Source organism: Plectropomus leopardus, chromosome 7 (assembly GCF_008729295.1).
Source record: "Plectropomus leopardus isolate mb chromosome 7, YSFRI_Pleo_2.0, whole genome shotgun sequence".
NCBI lineage: Eukaryota > Metazoa > Chordata > Actinopteri > Perciformes > Serranidae > Plectropomus > Plectropomus leopardus.
The window spans coordinates 7050047-7068988 of NC_056469.1; the positions used below are offsets into that span (position 1 = coordinate 7050047).

Genomic DNA, 18942 nt, shown 5'->3' on the forward strand with positions numbered 1-18942 from the left:
AGGCAAACAGTCCCCATGAATTGAAGTCATTTGGGGACGCAGTAAAACTATATCAAAACATCTGTTTACATACTCTAACACAAATCTTTTGGTAAAATCCACGTCTCATTTGTCCAGCCGTATGCTCAGTACTTTTCAAACACTTCTGTCCCGGAGTAGCATGCCCTGAACATGCATGCCTGGGCACGTTACCTGGCCATGCATGAGAGCATGACTGTTTGAAGTGACCTCTTTTAAACTGTAATGTTTAAGAAAAAATGCATGTATTTGGAAAGTACTGAACATACAACTCCATTGATGGTTTTTGGAATATATGGCAAGATTTGTGCAAACTGCAAGATTTGTGTGAGATGTACTGATTTAGTTCTATTGTTGTCAAACACGGTTCACATTTACTTCAATTCATGAAGAATGACTGTTTTTTGATTCTTCATTCACTACATGTACAAACAAAACAAAGTTTGGTAACACTTTCTATGAAGACCACATTTACAATGCGTTATGATGGCATTCATAGTGAATTATAAAAAGCATTCCCATTGCTTTATGAATACACTCATAACACACATAATGCTTACTGATGCACTATATCAACAGTCATAAACCATTATAGATTTGATTTATAAGTGGCAAGGGTCTTATGGATGCTCTTGACTTGTTATAAACTAGAGGTTGAATGCTGGAGCTTATAAAGCATTATAAATATTTATACTCATTTATTCACACATCAACAATTAACTGTAGTAAGGACTCATAGTGTGATATAACAGTCCATGAAGTATCATAAGGTACCAGTGTAGGTGTTAAGTAAAGTGCAGTGCATATTGATGCATTTATAATAATTTATGCTTCATCCTAATGTTTCATTGTAGGTGTTAAGTAAAGTGTAATCATTTTCATGCATGCATGCCACATCATAAGTGATTATTGCATACCATTCACAGGAATACTTTAAAAATACATTTAGAGGACTGAATTCTGACAATGTGTCAGAGAGTTTTTAGCCATAGATTAGATTTAGACTTCTTTCTTCTCTAGTGTTTCATACAAATGGGAGGCCAGTGAGGAGGACTGTGAGGTGTCTCACAGAGGAAACTATTCTACACTGCAGGAGTTAAATAATCACCAGTGCACATCTGTGGATCTCCCTATCTTACATGAACTTTGGAGCTGGCCATTATACCTTTATAAAAGCTCCTGACCACACTGACAGCACACACAGACGAGTGTCAGATCGCTGCAGTCTCTCCAGTTTTCAGAAAAATCTGCCTTTTTTTCTTTTAATTGAATTGAAGCCCTGTCTCAGTTGTGCACAGCAGGGATGGCAGAGCCCAGCGGGATCTTGATAAAAGGAGGTAAAGTTGTGAATGAAGAGTGTTCCGTGATCAGCGACGTCTACATAGAGAATGGGAAAATTGTTGAAGTTGGACTGAATCTTAAGACCCCAGCGGGGGTGCGAGTCATCGATGCCACCGACAAACTGGTGATCCCAGGAGGCATCGACACGCACACACACATGGAGTTTGAGTTCATGGGTACCAAGGCTGTGGACGACTTCTATATCGGCACCAAGGTACACATGTTTGACTTGCATGGTATCATCAGATAGAAAATAACGGGCTCCTCACATATTCATTAATATATTCATGTTCAGAAATTTAATTTAATTTTTATTTTATTCTTATTTTATCTATTTACTTAGTTTCATTTATAAATATGTACATTTCTATATATTATGTTTTAATTTTTAACACTCGCACATGTAAAGTACTTTTAGCTGCATTTTATGTATAAAAGGTGATGTACAAATGAATATTATTATTATTATTCATGTATTTTTATCATATTCAAGTGCGTCAAGTTAGACAAACAGAATAATAACAGAAGTGAAGGGGTGATGCCTCCACATTAAACACTGTATTGATTTTCACTACCTTTTATTTTTTTTCTTATTATTTATGTTGTCATGTATATCTTTTTTAAAGTTACAAAGCCGATTCGCCCTATAACAGCAGTAGCATCATTATCATCACCTTGCATTGGCTGAGTCTGTCACATCAGCATAAACTGGCAGCTACATTTGACCACTGCAGAGTACAAGCTACCAGAAATATTTTATCAAAAGCTTTGAGTGCAAGTACTAATACCACAGTTTAAAAATACTCTGTGACCTAAAGGCACAACAGTGATACAAAAAGACTCCCTCATGTTCATGACAAGTGTCATGTCAGTCTTATGCACACCACTGTAAATACAGTGTGTCACCCAACACATCATGACAGTTCCTCTGAAATGTTAATTGCATTTTGTCTGAATCTCTGTAGGTTGTTTTTTTCACTCTTTGTAGTTTCTTTGCATTTCTTTTTAGTCTTTTGTTGTATCTTTGTGGTCTTTTTCTGTATTTTCCTGGTCAGTGCATGATCATTTTTGAGTTTGACAGTACTTTAATTACATGTGCTTAGTTACTTTCCACCACTGCATGCTACAATAACCAGACTTTCCACATTGCCTTATTAATAAGCGTAATTAATTTTTGGTGTCTAAGAATTTGCAGTGGATCAACTTTGCTGCCACTGTAGTAAACACCTCTTACTGTAACACCTGTGAATTGTTAAAAATATTTTATAGTTCATGGTGCTAATTTAACTTGCCTTATTTATCTTCAATTAGATGTGCAAGTTGGTGTTTTATTTTGAAGGCTGTAACTAGAAGTGGATTCTGAACACGGCTGACTTAACTTAGATTTATGGCAAAAGAGGTGCACACACGTAATCTGGTGTGGAATTATCTCTTTGAACAAAGAAACTTGAACAGCAAGTGAGTATTATTAAGAAAACATAATATTAAAAAATAAAAAAACTCCACTGCTCCTTGTGTATGTGTTATTTTGGCCACACCTTGTACATTGCAGTTTAACATGCTGCTTTACAAGTGAGTCATAATGAATCAAATACTAATTAGCAGTTTGAATCAGTTTTACTAGTAGTGTGACAATCAGAAGTGTTGTAATTGAGGTGTCAGGGCGAAGCGGAGCAGCTAACAGAGAGTCTGAGTGCATCAGTCACAGCACGGCAAGATGTCACTATGTGGCAAAGGGAAACAAAATAAACATGTAGCAGCATGTTCTCACCAACACAGACTGAACAACACCTTAAACTACCCTCTCCATAATGCTGAGCATTCTGAATCAACTTCTGTTATAAACCTAACATCATTAGCTTCACTTAGGTCATAGAGGTCATAGGTCATTATGTCACAGGGCTAACTAAAGTAAATCTTTAACTTCCACCTATGGAGTAATGTTTGTGTTTCATCAGGCCGCTCTAGCAGGAGGGACCACCATGATCATGGACTTTGTCATCCCCCAAAGAGGCAAGTCACTCCTGGAAGCCTTCGACTGTTGGCGAAAGAAGGCGGACCCCAAAGTGTGCTGCGACTATTCGCTACATGTCGCCGTCACATGGTGGAGTGACAAGGTTTGCCAGTTCTAAAAAATGGCAACTCACACTAGTCTGTTAAGAATTAAAATGTCAAATAAAGTGTGTAATTGTATCATGTTGAAGGCGCCAGTTTCAAATATTTCTCTCCTCTTTTTCAGAGTGATACAATTTATGAGATTCAAAATTACTCAGATTTATTCCTCCATGTATGTCTCCAAACTTTTTTCATCTTCAGGTCAAAGAAGAGATGCAGATGATTACCAAAGACAAGGGGGTCAATTCCTTTAAGATGTTTATGGCCTATAAAGGTCTGTTCATGCTGCCGGACTCTGAGCTGTTTGCTGCCTTTTCTCAGTGTAAGAAGATCGGAGCGATAGCTCAGGTGCATGCTGAGAACGGAGACCTGATTGCAGAGGTTAGTATGAGCTAATGTGATAATCTGTTCAATAACTAAAGTGAATTACTGGAAACCAACAGTATGAAGAAGTTGCTTGTATTGAGGTGATTGTTTTCCCCCCATTTTTGTTATACTGTTTGTGATTTCCACTCTTAAGATACTGACCTGCTGATATATACTATTTAAAGTACAAATGATGTGTTAGTAAGGAGTGTAACAAAACAACACTTTTCACTTTCATTCATAAAGTTTCCCTTTTTTAAAACTTTTTTTTTAAGCTAAAGCATAATGGTATATATTTAGAATTTGATAGGAACTGTTCATTCATTCTTATTTGCATGAAAAAGGACCATGAAGCTCAAATCTGAACATCAACAGTTGTAATAACCTCATGGCTAGAGAGGTATGTGTATTGCTGCCCTCTTTATCAGGGTCAGGGGGTTATGTCATTTAACAAATGCCTATGTGTAAACACACCAAAGTCCAGAAAAAATGATGGGTTTATGATTAACCCTGATGGTAGCCAAGTGTGTCTTCATGCAACCACCTGCTAAATGTCATAGACGTACAGAGGATTTGGCACAAATAATAAAAATTCAGTGCTATTCTGTAATAGAAATGCAAAAATTGCATTTTAAAATGTAAAACACATGAGTTCTTGTATGTTCCAGATGATTCAAGGTCTACTGACACTGTCTGTAGTAGCCATTAGAGTAAATGTAAAGGCAAGCAAACTCATGACATAACAAAAGCAGCTTATGCTCTGTCCAATGTCCACTTCAGCAAATGTTTAACCTGAAGGATTCAGGACTACAAGATTCAAAAGTCTTTTTCACCACAGATAGTTAGAGTAGCACCAGTGTAATAGGATGTGCTCTTTCATGCAGATGTGCTGGCTCCAGAGCCTTTTTTCTGGTTTGACCAGGTCAGTATTTCTCTGACGTGTTTGCATTTTGCAATTCCTTTTTTTTTTTCAAAAGTCATAACAACAATTCCCCACTAGGAGGCAGCAAATGTTTAAAAAGTGAAATGTGGGTCTCTTATGGTCAGGAACATATGACTAGCACTGTCACTGGGGGACGTGATAAAGGTGGAGTAAGCATTCATTTTTGTTGTAACCTACGTGTTCTGTTTGGCTTCTTTTGGGCCCTCATAGACAAATCAGTAAAGCCTGATAGCTCATGACTTTTCCTAATTTCATGAGTAGTACCTATTGACATGATTTTGAACAGATAACACATTTTAGAAGTCTGCTACAGTATATAATGCATTTCTTCTGTTTAGTTTTCCAGCTGTCAAAAAAAAAAAGATTAAATGCAGTTTTTTCCATATTCTGCTGACAGCACTTTTTATGCAGCGATACTCCTCCCAAATCCCGATTAGGTATTATGATTTTTGTTATTGGAGTTTTTTTTTAACTGTTTCACAACAGAAAGCCGGTCTTTGGTCTAGCTGACTTAAAACATGAAATTATTTCGCTGTTTAATACACTCATAGTGTAGATTTCCATGTCTGTGAATGACATTTTCTCAAAATGAATATCTTTTTGTTGATGCTGCACATATAATGTCTAATTGTAAAATATTCCCTTATTTGTTACTTTGTTGTCATTTCCATATTTCCATATTTATAAGTTTGAACAATTACATAAATTATGTTTGTGACAAAGAGAGGGGTCACCAATTAAATAACTTTCACATATTGGGTTTCACAATGGTCAGAAGAAAATGGGAAACAAAATAATTTCATAATTATTATCTTTTATAAACATACAATGTTTATGGACCCTAAACAATCAGGAAGTAATTTTAACACACAAAGGTTAACATGTCTTTAAGGACTGCCTTAACTGACTGGTGCATGTTTTTTAATGCTCCTTGCAACATTAGTTAAGTTACAGCTGTGGTAATTATATTGTGGTCGTCTGTGCCTGGACAGATACTGAGCTGTTATTCTCCCTTCATCTCCTCTAACCTTTCTGCTGCCTTGTTGTCCCTGTCCCCGCTGCGACTCGACAGGGGTCTAAGAAGATGCTGTCTCTGGGCATCACAGGGCCAGAAGGCCATGAGATGTGTCGGCCAGAGGACGTGGAGGCTGAGGCCACCCAGCGAGCCATCACTATCGCCAACGCTGTCAATTGCCCTCTCTATGTGGTCCATGTCATGAGCAAATCTGCTGCCAAGGTGGTGTCCAATGCCCGCAGAGATGGTGAGTGTGGGCTTGCTGCCCCCTGCTGTTAGAATAGGGCAAGGTTGAGAGATGATGGCCTTTTAAAGGACAGAACCAATATCAGTTTTCATATTTGGTCCTGGAATTTAATGTGTTTTCCTTTTAATTAAAAAAAGAGAAAAGTTAAATTAATTCAGCAGCTATTTTGTGGGAGTATTTTTCTCTCTTTCTACAGGGCGTGTGGTTTTTGGGGAGCCCATTGCAGCTGGACTGGGCACCGACGGTACTCACTACTGGGACAAAGACTGGGGTCATGGTGCTGGCTTTGTCATGGGTCCTCCCCTCAGACCTGACCCCAGCACCCCTGGGTACCTCATGGACCTACTGGCCAAGTAGGTACAACTGAAACTTCAGCAACCAGTAAGGTCATAACAGATTAGTGTGCTCTGTAATATAGTATGAGTGCTTGGCAGCAAGTGGTTTTTGTAAAGTAATGTAAAGCAACATATAAATATATGCCTTGTGTTTAGAGTGCATGGAGAGATCAAAAGTCTCCTGCAACAAAATATGAGTCTAGTAAAACTGAGAAAATGGGGTGGTGGTGCATTTCAGCCTCTTGTGGCCAAAATTAGTTTTACAACAACAGACTCGTTGAAAAAAAGATCCCACCAAAAAAAGCCCAAACCAAGCCAAACCTTTTTTTTTTCATGTTTTTACAGATGACAAAAAGGCAGTTAAAAATAATTCTGGCAGAAAAAAAAAAATCACCTGGCAAAATGTTGTTGTTTTTTTCACATTTCACAGGTGAATTTTTAAAATTAATATTATGATATTCGGGTTTTTTTCACGAACACAAGGGAGAAAACAATTTAGATGTATCTCAGGGTTTTATGACTACATTGAAGTAGTGTAAATTTAAAAAGTAATAATAATATTCTGATAAAAGAACACAGCATTTTCTAGAAGATTATCAATCATTAAGTTATGATTTATAAAAAAATATGGAAAAAAGTAACAAAATCACACATGCTGACATAGTGCATTTGTAAATAAGTCTTAAGTTTCTTGATGGAGATACAGGAGGAGTATAACAGTAACAAACAGATTATTGTTACAGCAGGAAATAAAGACAAAAGATGCTTTACAGCACAATTATGTCTAACTTTCAAATATTTGTCAAAACTATACTTTTTTTCTGTTAATACTTTAGGCTCTAATTTCTCAACCTAAGGCCTCTAAAGATTACTATTGTTGTTAATGTCAAAGTCTGAAAAAATATCAATCTTTGATTGCACTTAAAACTCATAGATGCACCCTGTGAAAACAGGTCACAAGTAGTAAAAAAAGAAAAAGGAAACCATTGATCTATGTAAATGGGATTTATGGAAACAAACTGACACAAAATAAACTGGAATTTAAACCTTTACACTTTAGCTACATGTAAAAGGATGTGAGTGAAAATCTCAACTTAGAACTCTTATCAGCTCAGGACAGAGCGCTGCTGCTGTCAAAATGCTGCCAACTGCTCTGCTGGAAACCCGAGGATTTTAAATAGCAGAATGTGATCAATGAGCCAATCAGAATGAACAAATGTTAATTCAGTCATTTCATACATTAATTGCAATATGACCTAACGAGCTGCATTCCACTAACATGAAAATTAATTTCAGGAGAAGGGTGACAGAGGAAGAGATGCTGACAGAATTTACGTTAATGCTCTAATTTGCATATTCACTTTGCTTCAGTGATGATTTAACAACTAGTATTTGTTTTGTATCTGTATTAATTCATTTTGGCATAAATCCTGTCATTCATCCACACATGTATCTATCCATCATATGTGCTAGCGATGACCTGAGTGTGACAGGGACGGACAACTGCACCTTCTCCATGTGCCAGAAGGCTCTCGGCAAAGACGACTTCACCAAGATACCAAATGGCGTGAATGGAGTGGAGGACAGGATGTCTGTTATCTGGGAGAAAGGGGTGGTACGTGCATGTGGTGGTGCTTGTGCTATTAAAGGTTACAACGCAGCCTTCGTGCATCATCCATGAAATTATGCAGTATACACTGATGTGGCAGTGGGCTGAATAAAAAGATGCATGAAATCAAGCCAACGACAACATAAATTAAAATGTGCTTAAAAGCCCATGTTTGCATGTTTCTTACATCAGCTTGATACTTTATATTGTGATGAATATAAGGCTGATTACTCATCGTGTATGAAGGCCAAATAATTGGGGGAATATGCAGCACTTAGGCATAACATTGTAAGGCTCCCACAGGGGCCCCTTTCAAGCTGCCTTGGGGTCCTCTGTATGTAATAAAACAACCGTAGGCAGGGGTCCATTGTACATATTTATGCCTTGGCACCAGCGATAGCCGAGGCTGGGTTGTCTGTCCGTCTCATTCTTGTGAACACAATATCTTAAGAACACCTTGAGGGAATTTCTTCAAATTTGGCACAAACACTGACTTGGACTGATGAACTGATTAGATTTTTGTGGACAAAGGTTAGAGTCAATGTGACCTTGCACCCGTCTCCTGCACATGATAGGCTTTTATAAATAAATTTGTTCTACTCTTCTCATTTTATTTTCACTAAAAAATCAAGTATGCCTGTCTATCTACACCACATACAGAAGAGGCAATAAACTCTCATAGCTGCAGAATGATGCAGAAAGCCGGTGTAGCATTTTCTCACTGTTGTTGTGAAGACGCTTGTGTTTCAGCCCTGCTGCCCCAAGGCCACTGGTAGGATTAAGCACGTTCAACAGTGCTTACAAATCACACATTAGATTATATTTTGGCAGAAATGAGTTGCTTGCATCTGCAGTGACATGCTGACCTTTTTGCCTGCTAATTCTGTATTTTCTTGTCATTCACTGAGGCCCCCTTACTCAAACTGGCTTCTTTGTGTGTTTCGTCCCCTCAGCACAGTGGCAAAATGGACGAGAATCGATTTGTAGCTGTCACCAGCAGCAACGCAGCAAAAATCTTCAACTTCTTCCCACAGAAAGGCCGTATCGCCAAGAACTCGGATGCTGATGTGGTTATATGGGACCCCAAGATGACAAGGTGAGGACCAGACCCCCGCCATGCATCAGTATGGGAGTTCACTTTTCAGTTTCAAATATGTACGACTCCAACGCACATTCTGTATGCTCTCTTATCTCTCAGTATTAACCCTCTGACATCCGCATTGACCCATTTTTGTGGTTTGATTTTTGGGTTTTTTTGTGGGAGGCAAGGAACCTGAGGATCAATTTAAGACGCAGCTCAGCACTGTGTTCAAAATTTTTCTAGTCATAAACAACAACATTGTGTTATGATTAGATGCCTATTCAAACCTTCAACGTTGGAGTGTATAAGGGCTAAGAACATTTTGATGCAAAATATGTGATGGCCATGCCTATGCTGTTTCATGTGCTATTGCCACAATTTTTGCATTGATACCGCATGTTTCATAGGTTTTGTGATAAAGTAAAGCCATTAAGACACCATGTGTCATGTAATGCAGAGCAAGTGGATCCAAATGCAGGAGACAACAGGAACACAAAAAGATCACTCCCTAATCTAAAACAACAGCAACTGAATTTCACACGACCAAAACTATGATCCAATAAAGACTGAACAAAAAAAAACAGGACTTAAATACAAACTAGACTGACGAAGGGATGAAGTGCAGGTGGAAAGGACGGAGAAGCTCAGCTGGGGGGAATAAGGTGATGAGGCAGAGGAACAGGCAGGGAGCTGATTGGCTGGGAGAAACTGAGGAGCAGAGAAGGACTAACGAGGATAATGCAGGGCAGGTGTGTAGATGGTAAACGAAGGATAGATAACTCAGGAGCACAGGAGGGAAAAACACAGTAAACTAAAACTGAAAATCTAAGAAAACACATACATCTTATTAATAAGCAGACCAAGTGAAAACAACGACAGACTGACTAACAAAGGCAACTTAAATGGGTCTTATACACTAAGAACAGTTTTCCAAAAAGCCTGAAGAAAAAAAGGACATACTATGAACCCTTGAGGAACACCACAGAAAGGTCCATGATGTGATTTTGTACCAAAAACTTTTAACAATTTGGAGATTTCTCTCAGAATTGCATTTGACAGTGACTGGATGGCGAGCACTTCTGTTCTGGAAACTGCTCAGAAAGCCCCTTATTGTTATTGTTTACAAGGATATGATGATTCTAGAGACCACAATAGGTCATTTTATACAGTCACGTCAGTTTCAAAGAAATAGCCCAACTACTATGAAATGGCCTCTATGGGGACTAAAATCTTCACACATTAATAAAACAGGGCTATGTAATTCCTGTTTTAGATACCGCAGTATGTAGAAATAAATACAAATTAGGGCAGCGGTAACACGTTAATCGGGAAATTATATATATATATATATATATATGTGTGTGTGTATAATATATATATGTATGTATATGTATATATATCATGTATGTATATGTATATGTATCATGTATGTGTATATATATATATATATATATATATATATATATATATTCATTTCACAGGGGTCCCTTGGCCTCTGACCTCAAGATATCTGAAAGAAAATGGATTCTGTGGGTACCCATTTGTCTCTCCTTTACAGAAATGCCCACTTTATTCTAGTCCCATGCTATTTTTTGCTGTCAGTTGATTCCTAATCAAGACAATCTGGTAAGAATTGCTTTACTTTGTCAGTGTGGTCTTCATAACTGTTTTATAATGCAAAATAATGGAAGTGAAAACATGCGATTAATCATGATTAACTACTGACATTATGTGATTAATCTCTATTTAAAAAATAAGCATTTGTCAGCCCTAATTCAAATACAACAAACCAAAAGAACAAATTTATTGTGTATACAAAAACTAGGCCTACATTGTTTTTCCCAAAACGGCATAGTGCCACTGTCAATATGGTCTTGCTGATTTTCCCACACCTAATTTCACCAAAATTTGAAACCTTTTTTTAGCCCTCTTCCTGGTTGGTATGTCTTGATTCCTTAGGTCTTCTAGTTTCATATGACACAGTAATATCTTTAAAGCTCAGCCCGCTCCAGCCTCTTAAGAACAGGAATGTTAGCGGGGATTGGCAACAGCCCAGTAGGTCTCAAAGGGTCAAGTTAACTATTTCTAGCCGAAGTATCAGCAGCTGCTGCAGATACAGGCTGCAGATGTTCCTGCTGAAACACTGGGCAGGCTTGAAAGCATGTCTCCAGGGTGTCAAGCACTGGGTTGAATAAGATACGTGTTATGAAGGTTAGCAATAAAGCATGCAAGACACAATTATAGTAGGCAACTAAAAAAAAAAGTGATGTATCTTTCATCTTATGCCACCTTAACACACACCGATTGTGCTCTATCCAGAAGTCAGGGTTTGTCATCATCATTTATCTACAGCTGCTAATTAAAGCAGTACACATTTGCATGTGAATCACATTTGTCTTTAAGAACGACCGTTGGAATGATTCATTGTTTTCCATTTTTGGTTATTTTACTTAAGATGTGCACTGCAGCATCAGTGGGATGATGCTGGTGGATCATGGTGAGGATCTTAAAGATGACGAATATTTTGCGTGGGAGCTAAACCATTTATCATAGTAGATAAAACACACAACGTTAAGAACATTAAGAATGTTAAGACTATTTTTAACTGGCTCAGAATATCATAAGGCGTCTATTCTCTCATAATTCTCACTCTCTAAAGTCCCTGATGTAGAGCAGAGGACAGTATGCTGCTCTGTAGAGCACATGCAGAGAGGACAGTCTGCATCCAGTAGCTTGCGTACTGTAGCACACTAAGTCTTATATAACCCAGATTGGCACTGCACTGCTCCGTTTGCTGGAGAATCTGGGGCTGAGCCCCTCAGGGAAGTCACTATCCGCTCATGTGAATTGGAGAAGAACGCATTAAAGTCGGTGTAATTTGCTGTGAATTAATTCACTGGTAACACTGAAAAAGCTTGTATGACACTTTTACAATTCTTACTGTGGGGGAATTGACAGTTTTTCAGTCCTCTCAGGTCCATCATCCTCGGACATCACCTGTTTGTTTCACTGTGTTTGTGCACTGTCTTCACTACGTGTCTGCTGATGTTATAATACCTTTCAAGCATGACAGCGCCTCGTGTTTGATCGCTGCAGCAGTGAATTCATCTGTGAAACTTTGTAATTAATTGCCCCTCAGCGCAAGTGTCGCTTCATAACATCCGGGACCAGGGGCCACAAATGGTTACATAACCAGAAACGCCTAGGAAGTTCAGTCAATTGCCTTGTGTCTCGTTATTGGGGGACTTGAATAATGAGGATGCATCTTGTTTTTGTCAGTGCACACTGGGCATCGCGTCCGGCTTCACAAGTCAGCAGGAAATGTGCATGTGTGGATGGGGAAAGGAAAAGAAAAAGATATTCAGTGTGTTTAACTGGCTGAGTCAGACTTATTTCCCTGCTGCCTGCTGTTTTAGGCTTTTCACTCAGATGGGATTTACTTGTTAGACACCATCAATCTGTAATGTGAAGAGTATTTCATTATTTTACTATGAAGTGTTGTAATTGGTTTTCCCTCCAAATGATTTTCTATATTTTTCCACTATTAGTACCTACATGCAGTGGTGGAAGTACGCACGTTCTGTATTTAATTCAATCATTTTGGGATCACATGACTGCCTGCGCAGTGTCACTCGGGATGGACAAAGATGAATATAAATCAATTCTTTTGTGCCTTTCTGCCCATTGTTGTGGTTTTACATCAATACTTCAGTTTTGGTTCATTCTCACCACTTTTGGCGTTGTTGTCAGCTGCAGTAAGCAGCTGCTTACAGTATAAAATACCCACTGTATGCTACCTGCCTTGCACCAAATAGATAGATAGATAGATAGATAGATAGATAGTGAAAAGATATAAGCTAACTGGTAAATATAGATGTCAAAATGAGTGGATTAAACTACAACATTTCCCTGTGAAATGCAGTGCAGTGGAAATACACAAGGCGTGATAATACACATGTAAAGTACAAATATCATAAAACAGTATTTGGTTTCATTCACTCTGGTTACATGTGGTTGGAGAGAGATCGTAGCATGAGCATAGTGCAGAACAAGCAAGAGTTTTAGGCTATGAGTTTTACGTAAATGTTGAATAAATCCATTCCAGCCATAGATACATTTACCATGAGTGCTTGTAGATAAATTATTTAAATCAGGTTCATTTCTGCCAATATAAACTTCTGCAGCAATGCATAATTTGTCTGGGTGCCTGTCTCATGTCTCTTCATCAAAACTCATTCCTTTTCCCACTCCAGCCTTTAATGAGAGAGAGCACCACACGAGCACAAGTTGTAAATAATACATTTACATTATATTGCTTTTTACGGCAAACTAAGTATGGTGCAGTAACTCAATGCTGTGTATGAGTACATCTTGGCCTGATTCAATCTGTTACAGATTAAAACATTAAAATTTCACAATACCTTTATGTTTTCTTTTTATCGCCATGGTATTCAGAAAGCAAGCTGTGACTACTGCACTCACCATAAGAGTTGCATGTTTCCTAAAATTTTCAGTTACTGTTTACCTGCAGCTATCTTTATGTCTTTGTAGGAAGATATCAGCCAAGACTCACCATCAGGCTCTGGACTACAACATCTTCGAGGGCATGGAGTGTCATGGTGTCCCTGTCATCACCATCTCCAGAGGAAAAGTGGTCTATGAGGATGGGCGGTTGAAGGTGTCCCCAGGGCATGGCAAATTCATCCACAGACAGCCCTTCTCTGAATTTGTTTACAAAAGAGTCAAGCAAAGGGATCAGGTCAGTCAACCATATTTCATGACTCGAAAATAACACACAATTTTAAAGTCTGTCAGTTCTGTTTGATGCGCATTTGCAGCTCAACTACTTTATCTGAGTACCAAAGTTGAGCGTGATTATTTGAAATTTTAAAAAAGGCCAAGACAATGAGACAACATATACTATACTACCAAAAGAATGTGAAAAACTCAAAAAACTTAAATTTTTTGCTAAAGCTACTATAATTAATAATAATTTCACCCTAACCCTACTCTGCTTGACCAATCTCAGTCATCTTGCCTACACCTTACCAACCTAACCAACCCAACCTACAAAGGCAATGAGTATTAGTGTCATGTAAAGCAGAGCAGGTGGACCCAAATGCAGGAGACAACAGGCAACACAAACTCAAAAAGACTGAATGCCAAAGTCTAGAATCCACTGAAGCTAGCAGCTTAGCAAGCTAGTGAGCGAATCACGTAATGCGGGAAATGCAAAGGCAAAGTGTCACAGGAGAAAGATGAGACCACTGGGAATATCAACATTTTCCTCACACATATTATAGAATTATAAAGAACAACTCTATACAATTCAAATTACAACATATTCACTCACCATTCGCTGAAAAGTCCTTGGCCTTGGCCTGCACTATTTCTGAAAATGTCAGAGTACTCGGGTACTAGAAGCTTCTACTGAATTTCCACTTATGAGGGTGTAAATACCACAAGGGTTGCATTTAAACAGACTTATGTTTTAAACAACACTAAACATAAAACCAAATGAACACACCATTAAATATAAACTAGACTGTCAAGCAGATGAAGTGCTCAGGGAGCTGATTGGCTGGGAGAAAGTAACGAGGCTGATGCAGGACAGGTGTGTAGATGAGTAAAGCAGGGAGAGGCAGCACAGGAACACAGCAGGGGAGCACACAACTAAAACTCAAAATCCAGAAAACACAGTGTTCTCAACAATGATCTGACCAAGTGAAAACAAAGACAGAGTAACTAATAAAGGCAACTTAAATGAGTCTTGTACACCAGACTAGTTATCCCAAAAGTCTGAAGAAGTCAGGGCACAGACTGTGACAATTAACCAATCAGAGGGAGAGTTGGGTGGGTCATGCCTTCGCTATCATAGGAAATGCAAACAAGCTTACTGTACAGATTTAAGAGTGGTTTCGACCTTCTAATCAAACTGTCTTTACTACAGATCTTTGATGGAGTCCTTGTGGGAGTGATTTCAACACAGCTAACTATCCAACTCTAGAGCTAGGATTAAATGTGTTCATAAGCAGAGATGCTGCTTAAGGCCAAGATACACCAAAGTGACATCAGAGAACTAACGTCACAAAAGCCCCCTGCTGTGTCGCCTCGTGTGTGTCTGGGCCAAAAGATTGCACATGAACATACATCAGCAGATGGTGGTCGTCTATAGCAGTCATTGAAAATGGAAAACCGTAAGACCGCTGTTACGCCAGTTAGCCAGTTAGTACATTAACAACACAATGAAATGTAGAAAGAACAAAGCACATTCACTGCACGGCAGTTAACAACAACACAACCCAGTTTCTGCGTATGGACTCAGTGGCAGAGGAAAAGCAATCTTACCATATATAGGCTAACAAGTTTGTTTCGACCTCTCTCCCTCTTTACTTCAGTCATTTTCTTGCATTTTTAACTTCCATTTCTCCTCTTGTGCACCGCGCTTAGTGGCCAATCAGAGTGATTTCATTTATTGATGCCGCTATTGATTCAACATGATAAATTGTGAAAAAAAAAAAAAAAAAAAGCCAAAAAGGGGGGACGGTGCAGGATGCACCTTGGCAATGAGGGCCTTGCATGCTCGCTGTTAGCCCAACTTAAGCGGACAGCCGACCATCGGCTTGGTGTGTCACGGCCGTTATGTGTGAAGCACCTCACAGAAGACTGAAACTCAGATTTATGTTGAATTTGGAGCAGCCAGATTCGATGAGGTACTGTTCTGTACACAAAGGTCACTTAACCTTTCTTTCTGCTTTGTATTTGTCCTGCAGGTGGGGCAACCTACAGCTGTGATCAGAAAGCCCTATGAGGGTGAAATAATTTCTCTATGAACAACTGTCCTGAAACATTAAAGGCACTTTGATTCTCCAGCTGTGTGCCTCCATTACAACCAAAAAGTTATACCAAAGCCAAAACAACTGAATGCTGTCTTACTGATTAACCCGCTCTGGATGATTTCTCCAGATTTATGCAAGTCTTATATACATTATTCAATCATTCAAATCACTGTGTGCAGGTCAACTCTGATCAACACTTAGGTCAATGTTCTGTTGGCAGATAATACCTTTGTTACATTTGTTCAACTGTGTGAGGTTTCCAGGTCAGCTATGTTCAGTACACAGGTTAGTACAACCCACTGTGCTGCTGAAAACGATATTTGCTCTAACATACATTATGCAATCAAGTTACTCACTGTAGGGAATGAAAAAAGAGCTTATGCACGATTTCATAGTATAAAAAAATGTGGCATGTTCAGGCAAAAAAGGCCGTTTCATCACTTTTTTTATTTGTGCATATTATTGTGGTGACTGTGGAATTAAAAAAAAAATTTAAATGGCTTTAGTTATGGCTGATCCAGTTATTTTCCCTGTTTTTTTCCTAAATTTTTGTTGCCATTAGTAACAAGACTGATGTTTCTCACCCAAAAGCATCGTTCCCTTTGATGAAATATTCATTAAAATGCACTGGCATGCGTGAAAGTATAAAGATTTACTTTGTTGACCCACATTGACTTGTATTAGCATATTCAGCAGGATTGCACATTATCATACACGCTCCATCTATGCCCATGTATGGACTGCATTCATTCCTTGCCGTGGTAAAAAAGGTCTGCGGCTGTCACCGAGCATCATGTGGCAGCTTCCTATTGGGCTGGCATGCTGGCGTGGTATTATGCCGCGGGGCCAGTTGAGACATAATGTGAGCTTATCAGGTTGCCACACGGGTCAGTGGCAGCGTGTGAGTCACAGAAGGCCTACTCATCCTTGAGCTGTACCACTTCCTTCCTCTTGTCTCTGACAGTGGAAGAGGTGGTGTGGGATTGTACAGTCGAGACTGAGTATCTGAGGCTTTTCTAGATTGTAATTGTAGTTCATAAGTAGTAAATGATGAGAAGCAAAACACTGGAAATGTTTTAATGTTGATTCAGCTTTTTTGAAAACACAGGTAATGATTCATATTAAATATTGAATTAACATAACTCCACTCAGAAATGCAAATATATTTTTAAGTCAAACCATTAGTAGCGTTGGGAAAACTATTAATTTAAAGGTCACTGCTTTAAAAAAATAATTAGCTGCACATTATTTTATTTCAACTATATGTTTTGCAAGCTCTTGTCTGCTCACCCAGAGCAACTTGAGGTTTGGTAATGGTAATAGTAATGGACTTGCCCTTTCTAGTCCTCCAAGCACTCAAAGCACTTTTACACCACATGCCACTTTCATACACTGATGGGTGAGGCTACCAAACTAGGTGCCACCTGCTCACCGAAACATTCACACACTCCTAATTCGGTGTTCAGTATCTTGACCAAGGATAGTTACGATGCAAACTGGAGGAGTCAGGGATTGAAACTCTTATCTTCAGGTAAATGCATGACCTGTTCTACCTCCTGAGCAACCAATCCGGTCCCCCTAACAGCTTGTCAAACATTAATGCTTGGTCAGTGGCCCTCAGTGTCAAACACTGACACACAAGTTCGTTTTAAAGAGACTTTATGTATTTAATAAGTAGAAATTGTACATTTCCTGTGAAAAGAGAAGTTTGTTTTGAAAAGACACAATGCAGCTAACAAGCGTAAATTGACACACCTTCCCTGAGCATCAAAAACTGATGCTAGATAGTCACCAAGAGTGTCATGGTTTGACGTGTAGAGCCACTGACCACGTATCAGTATTTGACGAGTTGGCCAGAATTCTGAGAATTAACTCACATAAACTATTTATTTTAGATTGATTTTGATATTGTTCCTCTACTGCCAATATTATCATATAATATAATATCATAACAAAAACAGGCAAATTGATGAAAAATTGATGAGGGAAGGAAGTGAGAGAGATGAAAGCACTGAAATGAGAGCGAGTGTACAGAAAGTAAGAAGAACGATGCCACAATGTTTAAAAAAAAGAGTAACTCTTTCTAACACCTGCGCGATGTTAATGAACAGCGACAGTGCATAAGTGAAAAGAGGACAGCGCTGTTCCCTGCACATGTAGGGGACATCTGTCTTCGATTATGTAAGCAACTAGCACTGTTTCACAGTCTGCAGGGGAGCATTACACACAGAGGTAAAATATAGAAGCCTGCCTCTGTATGATACGTTATTGGAAGCTGATTGGTGCTAAATCGGTTATCTAAGACATATTCTGAGAGCTTACAAATAATAATATTCACTGCTGTCATTATGAATCTATAACTGTATACTTAAATTAGAGGTGAAGTAAATTATAAGACACAAGATGTTCATTTCAAAGCCTCCAACAAGCCTAGAACTTTTATGAGATTTAATATATTGTTAATATATTTAGTTCAGTGGCACACCATACTGTATATGGTATATCCTGTTATCTTGGGAACTATGGTCACAGTTTGGGGTCGATTTATCTGAGAATACTGTCATCTGCTTTCTTATATAATGATTGTGATGTAATGTCGTAGTTGCTGAGAGCTTATTAAAGATAAATTGACCTAAATGATAACCTCTTCATTTATGCTCTGTGATTGGTTGTCTTTAATAAATGTGAAAATGTTTCATCATATTCGCCATGGTTACCATTATTGTCAATAGGCAGAATGACCAGTTATGTAATGTGATATAACTCAATTAAATACTACAGCATGCTGAATGACAATGACACAGGTAGAGACAATCAGTGAGGTGCAGTGTATTTATTGGATTTTTATTCCATGGAATATAAAAAGTCTCTATATACATAGTTAAAAAATACATTGACAAAACATGACAAAGGAGACAATTACTCACACAAAGAAGTCATTTTTTTTAATTCAAGCTGTGAGGTGCTTAGTTCTGTTCCCCTGTTCAGAGTTGGTATGAAGAATTCATAAAGCAGTCTGTCTCTGTTATCTGT

The 18942-nt window shown here is 38.5% G+C and overlaps 1 protein-coding gene across 1 annotated transcript; it reads left to right on the forward strand.

The window, feature by feature from the left end:
* The first annotated feature begins 1212 nt into the window (after window positions 1-1212).
* On the forward strand, window positions 1213-18612 carry dpys (dihydropyrimidinase). The gene is made up of 9 exons (XM_042490488.1): window positions 1213-1573; window positions 3318-3476; window positions 3676-3855; window positions 5856-6045; window positions 6242-6398; window positions 7854-7995; window positions 8943-9085; window positions 13622-13829; window positions 15844-18612. Exons 1-9 carry the CDS (start codon window positions 1322-1324, stop codon window positions 15901-15903), a joined length of 1491 nt encoding a protein of 496 aa, XP_042346422.1. The 5' UTR covers window positions 1213-1321; the 3' UTR covers window positions 15904-18612.
* Window positions 18613-18942: the final 330 nt, after the last annotated feature.

Bases quoted from the DNA above. Each gene is read 5' to 3' on its own strand.
- dpys (XM_042490488.1), top strand. From the start codon at position 1,322: ATGGCAGAGCCCAGCGGGATCTTGATAAAAGGAGGTAAAGTTGTGAAT. The intron at 3,856-5,855 runs GTTAGTATGAGC...GCGACTCGACAG, and splicing joins ACGGAGACCTGATTGCAGAG to GGGTCTAAGAAGATGCTGTC. The intron at 7,996-8,942 runs GTACGTGCATGT...TCGTCCCCTCAG, and splicing joins TTATCTGGGAGAAAGGGGTG to CACAGTGGCAAAATGGACGA.